General features: G+C 42.0%; 1 protein-coding gene across 2 annotated transcripts in view; it reads right to left on the minus strand.

Moving 5' to 3' along the window:
• Positions 1-195: 195 nt before the first annotated feature.
• The window catches only part of ERMP1 (endoplasmic reticulum metallopeptidase 1), a 43,697-nt gene continuing 31,400 nt past the window's right edge, over positions 196-12,492 (minus strand). For both annotated transcript variants that reach the window (XM_061629405.1, XM_061629414.1), the window contains exons 13-15: positions 11,394-11,509; positions 6,021-6,187; positions 196-4,133 (exon numbers count right to left, since the gene is read on the minus strand). In XM_061629405.1, coding sequence (XP_061485389.1) covers positions 3,969-4,133; positions 6,021-6,187; positions 11,394-11,509 — 448 coding nt within the window. In that variant the 3' untranslated portion in view covers positions 196-3,968. The remainder of the gene's footprint in view (positions 4,134-6,020; positions 6,188-11,393; positions 11,510-12,492) is intronic.

Below are 12,492 nucleotides of genomic sequence, written 5' to 3' on the forward strand. Positions count from 1 at the left end.
AAGATTGGTGACCCCTGATAATTTCAGTGCTGAGGTATTTCCTCACCAATACCTGTTTTCCCTTTAAACAACTCTAACAACAATCCCTGTAAAGAGAGCCCAAGTGGTAGTGCTCCATGGCAGAGGACTCTAAGAATGAAACAGTTTTCTAGCTACAGGAAACTTAACAAAATAGGATTTCACCAGAAAACAAAATTTCTTCATAAAATTATTTTATTTAGCATCTGTGATCTTTTACATACATTCTAGTATCTGTTTGGCCTCTTATATGTTTGTCTCTTCCATAGCTCTTCCAACACACTTGTATAAATCATGACCTGGTTCTCAAATAGAAGACAAGTTAGCAAGCATACATCTCTTTAATATATCACTTTAGGGAGCAGGTGAGGGCTTGGAGGTTGAATGCTTGGTCCCAAAAACAGTTCTTGCACAGAGGACTTGTATGGCTGGGAGAAGGGGAAACTAGGACCTAACTCCTTTATTTATTTTTTTAGTTTTCTATCTGAAGAGGTGTGTTTTTGGTATGGTAGAACACATGAATCACATTGAACCTTATATATGCACTCTGAAGTGATACATTTCAAGCACAGGTTTAACAACTCATCTACTAGTCCGTAATATGTTTACAAAAACCAGGCCCATAGTTAAGCCAGCTAGACAAAAGAAGTGGGTTTTTTATGCAGTAAACTCAGGAGTTTTGTTCACAGACACTCACTTTGTCATTCAGAACTTTTAAGCTGAAGAGGACCACACTGGGCCCTTCAGTGGAATACTGGAACAAGGGAAGACAAGATAGAATGATCAACAACAGAATTCATGTGCTAAACAACTACATTTTTTTTTTAAAAGGCAGTTCACAAAAAAGGCATCCCACTATTTCTTTCAGCTACTGAATAAATGATGCAACCTGAGTCAGGCAAAGTTGCTTTTCTTTCAAGGAACAAAAAAGTTATTACTTGCCCTGATGTTCTTCCTAACATGCTCTGAGATGTTTAGGTATTTTTCATTGTTCCATATGTACATCATGCAGAGAGTTATTTTTAAAATGTTCTATAACTTTAGAGGCACATTGTAAATCAGTTCAGGAAAGGCTTTGGATTCTTAATTTCTCCATTCCCAGTTTATTGGAGAACTCACGATGTACAAAAAACAGTGCACTGATTTTTAACACAGGTTGCAAAAGCAGTTACATCAAGATGCAAATATCTGCAAGACATTTTAGGATAGATGAACGGTACTTCCTCTACATTTTTTAAATGAATGCAAACTGCTATATGCAAGACCAGTTGCTTTAGGACCATGAGTTCATGCACATATTAATGTAGGCTACATTTGGTGGGCTTTGCTTGAAATGTTTGGGTTCTAAGTACAAAGCAATACTGTTACTTAAGGCCAACTGAAGTATTCCACTAAACATGTGCCACCATACAACAGCCATACATTTATGTTTTCCCCTCTAACTGCTAGTAGAACTCATCTTGTGTCCTGATGTTGTGACATTCTGCATTTCCTTGCAGTCAACAACCAAGGCTGTGGAGCAGAAGCAGTAAAAAGCAGACAACAATGTCACCATAGAAGGCAAGTTCTACAAGAAGCTATGGAGAGGGAAGGGTGAGCTAAATGCACAGCTGCTCGTTTCAGCAGCACACAAGCATCTAGAGTAATACCTAGGTTGGCACTGGCCCTAACTTGAATTATACATAAGCAACATTTTCCAAGACACTGACCAACATTAAGTTAATGCCGATCAATTCAGAATTATTGGCTTTTTAAAATAAAACTGACATGGCAAATCCTTCCTATGGGAAAATTGAAGAATATAGCCCATTTGACAATCAAGCTGAAGTCCTAGGGATTTAGGACTGGATCAGGATAGCATCACCTTTACTTTGAGGCAAGTCTCTTGAATTGAACTTACTTTGGAGTAAAATTCTCATCTTGCCCTTTGCATATGGTTTTATTGCCACCCTACATTTGTGAAAGCCAGTCCAAACACATGATTTGGACTCTGTGTGATTTGCCATCTTTGCAGCAACATCACAGACCTCAGCCTCAATGAACTCAAAGGGACAACATAAGCTTACATTCTGTTACTAGGCTTAACTGGGTAATGGTTATCTTCCTAGCGCCGCTTCTCTCTTCATATGCTACATATATGTTCACAGCTGTGAACATCTACTCACATAGAGTAGTAACCTACACATTTTATAAAAGAGGTTCCCTGGGCATGTCAGCAAGTGCAAGTTTTTCGCATCCTACAGTTGGGGGGCTCATGTTACTTATACTAATGCCCTGAGCAGAAATAAAATGGTATATTCTCTTCCTCTTAGCTGTACAAATAAAGTAGAAGATGCAATTAACTTAAGAAGGGGGGAGGGGCTGCCATTTGAAGTACTTTCTATGTTTTGACCAGAACGTTTCCCCAAAAGAATTATTTGACAGGACCTGAAGCTTCTGTCCCAAATTATCATTGCATACCAATTTTAAGCAGATCTTTTTCTGCTTTTTATATCCCTTCACATTTTGCTTCTTTCACCAGCAAATGGCTTCAAATTTATGTCAGACTGTTTTCAGCCTACTTTTAGAGTAAAAAAAAGAAAAAGCAATTCTCTCCAACATATTCTCCTTCTGAAACACATTTTCCCTTACGCCCTGAAATCTTTGGGCTTTGAACGTTTAAGAGCAAAATCCAAAACATTAATACCATTAAAACAAAACATAGCTCTTCAAAAACATTGAGTTCAGTGGGGCTTACTCACATGAAACTGGGCATACTAGTGTAGTCTAAGAAAATCAGTGGAAAAAAGAAAAAATAGCAATTCGGTTACCAGATGAGAATAGTATGTTCAAAATCTGACTCAAGAGTTGTTCATTCCAATGTCTTGAGAAAAGCACATTTTATACATTTCCTGTGAGTGGAAGCTTATAGTTTTCATTAACTTATAGGAAATCAACTAAATAAGAGTTGATAACTAACAATTCAGCAACTACTGAATAACTAAATAATAGGAGTTAATAACAATTCAGCAACTAACAATTCAGCAACTGTTCAGCAGTTGCTGAATTGTTAGTATTGCTAACAAAAACAAAACACACAGATGTGTACACAGAAGGCCAAAGTGGATAGCTCAGTGCTTACAAGTATACAAGTTGGTGCTATGTGCTTGCATCAGATATATAATCTAGCCTTCATGCCACTTGATTCCCTTAGAAAAGTGAGCAGAAGATGGGGTTGATCCAACTCCTACTCAAAGACACTGTAGTAGAACATTAGTACAAGGCTCCAGAAAGGGAATACCAACATTTTAGAAAGGCAAACAATAAAACCAGCACAGGCAAAATCAGCAGTCCGAAAAGACTAATCATCAAGTCCTCTGCTATTAGAATTTAAAGAACTTTGATTACAGAGTGAATTCTAAATAGGTATTAGTAGTTCAGAACTGTGATCATCATGAACACTCCTTTGTCTTCCATGATGTCGTCTTAAAAGTCTCTGAGAGCTAACACCTTACTTTAGCTAATTAGAACAGATCAAATTAAAATGTTACTGGAGAGCAGCACTCATATTGTTTAAAGCCTGTGAAGTATTTTACATTGTGCTTGGAATTCCTGCACAAAGCCCCTTTTATTGCAAAATGCCCAGGAGGGCTACTCTAAAGTCACTTCCCCAAAGGCAGCTGTCATGTTAAGTCGACTACAAGTGAACTGGCCGTTCAAGTGGGAGCAGGAGGCAACATTTTTTATAAAAAAGCACAGGTTTCTCTCTCCACCCACCACCCCCAAAGGAAATATAGTAGCTTCTTATGTGTATGTATTAAAGCTGCCATAGAAATACACGCATGTCTAAAGTATTTTTCATAGTATTTTTGTCAATACTACTCTTTCTTCCAACTTGCCCAAACTTCCATTGAATGAAAGTTGCATCCAACAATGTAGAAACAATAATTGACCTTTGTGTTATTTTTGGATTAAAAGATAAATTGATCATAGGTGGAGACCCAACTTGTGGGAAACGTCCAGTTGGGAAATCTTTCCATTAAGGCATGCAATTGAGGTGACATCTGATCTTCCCCAAAGAAATAATGGGTAACTACAGCAAGGGTGACCATTCCTTTCGTGGGCTTATCAGAGGCCTGAAAAACAAACAAGACAAAAGGCATATTAAGCAAATATGTTCCATATGTACATAAGTCAGTGTGATGTAGTGGTTAGAGTGTCAGATTAGCAACTGGGAGACCAGGGTTAAAATCCCTACTCTGCCATGAATCTTGCTGGGTGACCTCAGGCCAGTCACAGTCTCTCAACGTAACCTACCTCACAGGGTTATTGGGATAAAAAGGAGAGGAGAATCATGTATGCCACCTTGAGCTCCTTAGAGGAAAGGTGGGATAAAAATGAATAAAAATAAATGAAAGTGAAAACTTGATGGCTGACAAACCATAGCCTTCCAAAATCAAGGGCAAGGAACATAAACTGTACAATTTAAGACAATGGATTTTGAACTGACAGAGTAGTTTCCTGCCCATTCTTTACGGGAAAGCCCAAGCCATAGAAGACACCAGGCCACTTTAAAAATGCTATGAGAAGGGGAGAGATCAGAGACAAAATTATGATGAAAAGCAATCAGCAAGACAGTCTAGACTGCTGGGATTGATTTAGAGATGGATTGTGGATTTGGCCTTGTGAGACAATTACAAATAGTAGGTTGGCTTTAAACACAGTGCAGACTTTTACATTTGACTAATGTTTATCATGGTTAAAGCTCACCAGATTCCTTCATAGCCAGAGTTTGTTAACCCACTTTATACACTGATTTCAAACTCTGGACTATTCTGATTAGTGCTGAAATACAGCATAGCAGATATATGGAACACGCAAAATTCCTCTCAAGTTCTATAAAAGTCAACTTGGGGGGGGGGGACTTCTATCCCAAACACATTCTCTTTTACTGAGTAGGAAGAATATCTCCCCCACTCTAGCAATATCAGTAGCAACAGTGGCTAATTCCCTCTGTTATCATGGCTGCAAGCTCAAGAAATACATAGGCTTTGAATTGGCTTAGGATATGGAACTTAATATCTGCTTCAGCAAGACACATGTCTGATTTCACTGACAGGCAAGTGTCTCGAAATGGAAGAAAAAACCCAGCGGCGGCTAATCTTTTTTGGGCTGATGGCAGCACTGACCCACAGAACCCTTCAGGGCCTGCACAGGAAAGTGGCCATAGCCAAAGTGTTAAAGTGAGTCTTGTTAAAATGTTTTTTAAGGGCACATTTTGGGAGGTCAATAATATCTTTTGGCAGCACAGAATTGCAATTTTATTGATGTGGAAGCAGTCAGGTTTTTTTTAAAAAAAACCCGACATGTTTTGGATGACTTTGCAGTTCAAGGGTATACTTTTATTCAATGGACTAATAGACAAAGTGAACGGATTCCATCTTCCACATATGGGATTCTATGGAATGATTTGCTAGGATAAATAAAACACATGGCTTTCCTACTCAGGAAATGAAACTAAGATTGTTCGTCACCTACATTTATATTGCAAAAAAGATGTACCACATGTTATGTTTTTTCAATATAATGAAATAGTTTAATTAAAAAATGAACAAAAATTCATGGGGGGGCACAAAAAAACCTGTTTGCATCACAGCGGGGGGGGGGGAACCTTAGGTACAATCAAAATTGTGTGTGTGTATATATGGACCACTTTAGGGGTGTCTTGGGGGCTGATAAAACCCCTTTGGGGGGTCAGATATAACCCTCAGCCCACAAGTTAGCCCCACTCCCAAAGTAAATGCTCTCTTTATCAAGGACACTTTGAAGCCAAGGTTTGCAAGCAGCAGCCACAAGCTGGGGGGAGGGGTGAGTTTAGAAATGTGCAGCATAGAAAGAAAGCCTGTAAAAAAAAGATTAATCAATAAAATATATTCATAACTATGTTCCCAAAAGGCAAATATTTTAACAGAATTCAAGAAGGAATTCTAAGAAAAAAAGACTGTATGTTGATATAGTCTCACCTTCAACTCTACCCAGAAATGCCACGGCAAGGCCTGGAGTCCATGTGAATAATATACAAAATAATCTCCGCCTACGTTATTAGCAACAGGTGTTCCATCTCCAAGAGACCACCTGGACAGTGTTGATCCTTGATGTGGTCGCAGATATACCGACATGTAACTTGGACCTAAAGCACCAGGCAGACAAAGATTTCCACATGAACGTAGAATAAAGAAAGGAGGAGCTTTTGCAGGTATACTAGAACTGGCATGATTTTCTTCATATCCCACAGGAAATTTCCTCATGTCCCTACTGCTTGTTTTAAGAATAGAAGAACCACCTTGCTGGATCAGACCAAAAGGTCCATTTTGTCCCACATTCTGTTCCCACAGTGGCCAATCCTATGCCTATGAGAAGCCCACAAACAGAACACGTGCACAAGAGCTGCTCATGTTCCCCAGCAACTGGTATATGGAGGCATGCTGCTTCTGGTGCAGGAAGTATCAGCATCCCCGCTCCACTCACAGGTGTATTGCATAGCAAGAAGTCTTAACAGTTCGAGATGTCACTAAGGATATGACCAATCAAACGATTCAGTCAACCAAAGGACAACTGGAAGTGTCAGTTGTGAGTCTCGTATTCTTTGCAGTTTCACAAAAACTACAATTTCCAGATTTCCTTGTAAAAAACTGTGACTCCTGTTAGGTAAAAGTTAATTAATTAATTACATTTATATACTGCCCCATAGCCAAAGCTCTCTGAGCCATTTACAAAAATTAAAAACAATGAACATTAAAAACAAATATACAGTTTTTGTATATTTTCAAATTCATAGTATAAATATGATAAACTAAGCAGCAGACAGTGGAATTCGAAGAGCAAAAGGGCTCCAGAACAGAAGAACACTGTATGTGTGTGTGTGTGTGTGTGTGTATTTTATTTGTTTTTAATCTATAAGTGAGTGCGTATCTGAGCATCTGAGTGCTTGTTGCTCGCTCCTTGGGGTTGCTGTCCCTCGAGACAGCTGAAGTCCCTAGTAAGGGAGGGATTGAAGGTAGAGCCTGACACCGATTTTATGCGTTCTGCATTAAATTTTACCTTTGTAGTCCCTTTAGTATATATGTGTGTGTGTATTTTATGTATTTTAATTGTATTTAAAATTTATTTTAATGTTTTGTGATTTTACTGTTTACAATTTTATGATGTACTTGTTTGATTTTATTTTTGTAAGCTGCTGTGAGTGCCCTATTATATGGTAGAAGGGCAGGAGAAAAATATTTTAAATAAATAAATAAATAAGCAAATAAGTGCTGCAAGGACTGGGACCCCTGCCTGACCCTGGCTCGAGAGAGAGGCTGCAGTTAATCTTGCAGCCTCTTGTATCTGCTGCTGGCTGGGGCAGGAGGCATAAAAGCCCAGCTGCCCTTGGGCAGCAGGTTTGCTGCTGGCAGAGTCACCACCGAAGGGGCACCTTAGGGAGTCCAGAGGGCGAGGGCGCTACCCCCTTCTATTACCTTTTCTTTTTAATTTGTTTTCTTTTAAACTAATCTAGAGGAGATTGGTGGTGGGGAGGGTGTGTGGTGCATGTGTAGTTCCTGCACAGGGTGGGAGCCTGTGCAGTGAACTGCATGATAGGAGAAAGTCACCAGATGCCTTCAGAGTGAGAGTCTGTTACTGGCAGAAGGCTGGCCCTCCCTGGGTGTGAGACAGGAGGGGGAGTAGATGGGCCCTGTGTGAAAAAGCTTGAATGGGTATGACTGTTGCCAATTCTCTCAGAGGCCTACTGGGATAATGGGTTCCATCAGGCTTTGTTGGTGGGCTCGCATTGGGTCCATATCGGGTGTTTAGGAGGAGTTTTAGTATGGAGGAACATGGGTGATGCTACCCCAATTTCAGTGATTATGGGCAGAGGGAAATATAGCCATGGGGAGGTGGTGAATTACCATAGAAGACGAGGGCAAGCCTATCTGCGCCTTGTTCCTTGCTGCCACTCCTCTCATGGATGGCTTCCTCGTTGCTCATCTGCTGTGCCCACTGGCCTGTGCATGTTGTTGTTTAATGCCAGATCGGTACACAATAAGACCACTCTCATCCATGATTTGACTGTGGATGAAGGTGCCGATTTGGTGTGCATTACCAAGGCCTGGGTGGGTGAGCTGGGAGGAGTTGATCTGACGCAACTTTGCCCACCTAAATACTCGGTGCAACACCACCACAGGCTGCAGGGACGGGCGGGAGGAGTTGCTGTGGTCTACAGAACTTCCATCTCCGTCACCAGGAAACTACTCTGTCTTGGAGCTGGCTGTGAGGGTCTGCACCTGGTGTCAGGCCGAGGAGACAGTAAACTAGGGTTGCTGCTGGTGTACCGTCCACCCTGTTGCCCAGCAGCTTCTCTGACCAAGGTGGCAGAGGCCGTCTCAGCTGTGGTGTTGGAGCCCAGAAAGATAGTGCTGGGTGATTTTAATGTCCATGCTGAGGCTGCCTCTAGTGTTCCAGCTCGGGACTTCATGGCCTCCATGATGACCATGGGCTGTCTCAAGTTGTTACTACCCCAACACATAGGGCATGGCACACCCTCAACTTGGTTTTTGCTCCAGATGGAGGAAGGGGTGGTCTAGAGATAGGGGGGTGGATGTCACCCCATTGTCATGGTCAGATCACTTCCTGGTGAAGTTTAGACTTATGGCTCTGATCCTTCCCTGCAGGGGTGGTGGACAGATTAAAGTGGTCGTCCCCCCCCCGAAGCCTATGGCATCCACAGGATTCCTGAATGCCTGGCGGTAGTTCCCAGTAGATAGAGCAGGTGACCCTGCTGAAGCCCTCGTCACGTTGTGGAATGCCCTTTCTGGCATTGTGGAGCCCGGCTTGCACCTTGGTACACCAGTGAGCTAAGGGCAATGAAACAGGCTGCACGACGGCTACAGCGTGAGTGCTGTGAAGCTGATTGGGCACGAGTAAAACATCATAAACGTACCTACTGTGTGGTGGTGAGGGCGGCGAAGAAGGCCCACTTCTCTGCCTCCATCGCATCCTCAAGTAGCCATCCAGTGGAGCTTTACTGTATCATCAGGGGTCTGTTAACATCAGCTCGAGGAAATGGAGTTTTAGACCCTTCGGAGGCCCACTGTGAATTGTTTGCAAGGCACTTTGAGGGTAAAGTTGCTTGCCTCCGTAGCAGTCTTGATGCCCCCTCCACATTTACTGTAGTCCCCAATGAGGTGTGTAGTGCAATGTCTGCTGCAACTTCTTGGGAATGGTTTCAGTGGATGAGGCCTGATGCCATAGAAAAGGTGCTTGCGATGATGTGGCCAGCAACATGTCCTCTCGACCCTTGACTTCTTGGTTTATTAAAGTTTGACAAGGGGGTCTGACCGAGTGGATCCAGGGAGTGGTCAACGCATCATTGCAGGAGGGAGTGGTTCCAGCCGCCTTGAAAGAGAGCTGATCCGACCACTCCTGAAAAAGCCCACCCTGGACCCATTGGTTTGTGACAACTACCGACCGGTTGAAAATATCCCCTTTTTAGGGAAGGTGATTGAGAGGGTTGTGGCGCAGCAATTGCAAGTAGTCTTGGATGAAGCAGATTATCTTGACCCATCCCAGTCTGGGTTCAGGCCTGGTTATGGGACTGAGTAGGCCTTGGTCGCCCTGATGGATGACCTTTATTGGGAGAAGGACAGGGTGAGTGTGACCCTGTTATTCTTACTTGATCTCTCAGTGGCTTTTGATACCATTAACCATAGTATCCTTCTGGGCCGACTTGGTGAGATGAGTATTGGAGGCACTGTTTTACAGTGGTTCCGATCTTATCTCCAGGGTTGCTATCAGTGAATAGCATTGGGTGACTGTCTTTCGGCCCCCTAGCAGTTGTGCTGTGGGGTGCTGCAGGGTACCATCTTGTCCCCCATGCTGTTTAACATCTATATGAAGCCCTTGGGAGCGGTCACAGGAGATTTGGGGCAAGGTGTCAGCAGTATGCTGATGATGCCCAGCTCTATTTCTCCGTAACATCTGAATCGGGAGAGGCCGTGCAAGCCCTGGACTGCTGCCTGGACTTGGTGGTGGGCTGGATGAGGGCCAATAAACTGAGTCTGAATCCTAGCAAGACGGAGGCACTGTGGGTTGGTGGTTCCCGAGTTCGGATAATTGGTCAGTTGCCTGCTTTGGATGGGGTCGTACTCCCTCTGAAAGAGCAGGTCTGTAGTCTGGGGGTGCTCCTGGATCCATCTTTGTAGCTAGAGGCCCAGGTGACCTTAGTGGCTAGGAGTGCCTTTTACCAGCTTCGGCTGGTAAGATAGCTGTGGCCATTTGTGGACCGGGATAGCTTGACTACTGTTGTCCACACACTGGTAACATCCAGGCTGGATTACTGTAATGTGCTCTATGTGGGGTTGCCCTTGAGGTTGGTCCGGAAGCTGCAGCTGGTACAAAATGAGGCAGTGAGACTGCCCACTGGGGCAGGGTATCGCCAACATGTCACCCCGCTGCTGAAAGAATTGCATTGACTGCCCATTTGCTACTGGGCCAAGTTCAAGGTTCTAGTTTTGGTGTACAAAGCCGTATACAGCTCCGGACCAGGATATCTGAAAGACCATCTTAATCCTTATACACCCAGTCGATCACCGCGCTCTGCAGGTGAGGGCCTTCTGCAGATACCATCTTATCAGGAGGTTCGTTCTGCACAATATAGGAAACGGACCTTTAGTGTGATGGCACCTACCCTGCGGAATTCCCTCCCCTTGAATATGAGGCAGGCTCTGCTATCTCTTCGGTGCCTTTTGAAGACTTTCCTCTTTCAACAAACCTTTTAAGTTGAGACCTATCCCAGTTTGCATCTGTGCAATTCTGCTTGTTAATATGTTTTTTTTAATGTTTTTAACCCATTTTTAAAAGCTTTTAAAAGCTTTTTAAAAAAATGTTTTTAACATTGTTTTAATGTATTTTAAGGTCTGTTTTTAACATGTTTAAAGTGTTTTTAGCATTTCTTTTTGCCGCCCTGGGCTCTTGCTGGGAGGAAGGGCGGGATATAAATCAAATAAATAAATAAATAAATAAATAAGCAAGCTGCTTTGAAGGCCTTCAAGCACAATACATATTTAAATAAATTCCCAAAGGGTAGCCTCTTGCTGCAGAGACGAGAAACTTGTCACATCTCAGAGACCAACAAATTTATTGTGGCATAACTTTTCATAGGAAAGAACGTGTTTCAGATGCGCTTTATCACGTGCATGTTGCAGCTGTGACATGATGCATTTCCTACGTCTGGGAACTTGGACAGGCAAAACAACCCTGATTTACTCTCCATACTTTAGGCTTGGCATTGCTAGCCGCAAAAGCCAGGACACTTCCTACTGAAATGTTACAAATCAAAGAAGAATGGCCCATCAACTCACCTGCTATTTGAAAGGTTAACTTTGTAGAATCCCAGGGCATTTGCTCTTTGGAAAGAAGCTGAAAGCGAACAGGTTCCTTGGGAGTAATAACTGGAGCAGGAAGATACCAATTCTTTCTATAAGAAAAAAGGTTGTGTTTATAATTTATGTGACTCTCCTAAACAATATTTTTAAAGTACCCTAAATTATTGCTTAGTATTAAATCTGACAAACTGACAGACTCTGTGCAGTGCAACTGGCCATATTACACTGCGAAACACTGACAGGTCTTAGAGTCAGCCACAAACACGCTAAAGAAATCTAATTCTGCATGTAAAAACCAAAAACAAAACAACAAGCATTTCATAAATCAAAGGTTTAATCGACAGATTCCCAAAAGAAAAGAATTATACTTTTAAAAATCCAAAACTTACTCAAAGATTATACACATAAATACTTTTCACAGTGAAACAGCAGATTTGCTTAACTGTTTTTAATATTGAATTTTAAATTGTTGTAACATGCCCTGGGATCTGCTGGTGAAGGGACGGTAATAAATGTAATAGTAATAATAAATGTTGCTTGGGTAGTGTTGGAAATGTAACACTAAATTTAAAGTTTTAAAGAAGGCAATTGTAAGATAAACAACTAAGTTTTTAAGATGTAACATTGCTATTCCCTCTAATATGGAGGAACCTCTGCAGTCCCATGCTTACAAGTTGGGCCAGTCAAAAATAAAGTAGTGGTTGCTGTATGCAGAAGTATATTAGTTTGCAAATTAAAAGAAGATGCCACTGCCATCATCTCCCCCTCCCCCCAAAGGAGCAATTGTTCAGTGGCTTTCAGGAATTACTGAATCTTGAGGGTAGGGGAGAAAAAAGAAAAGAGAAAAATGGAAAAGTGGGGTGGCTGTGTTGGGCTGATTTTATACTGCACTTTATTCCATTATTCTGACTATTTCTTACCTGGTAATTTGCACATTATATTTGATATTTCACAAGACATACAAGCTAGCTCCAGAATTCTAATGAAATGTAGTGCAAGTTTAGCACAAATTTCTGTGACAAGATACCAGAAATAATCCACTAGCAAGGCTGGGAACCCAGAAGATCATGGGAGT

The sequence above is a fragment of the Rhineura floridana genome, chromosome 1 (genome assembly GCF_030035675.1).
Source record: "Rhineura floridana isolate rRhiFlo1 chromosome 1, rRhiFlo1.hap2, whole genome shotgun sequence".
In the NCBI taxonomy this organism is placed as follows: Eukaryota; Metazoa; Chordata; class Lepidosauria; order Squamata; family Rhineuridae; genus Rhineura; species Rhineura floridana.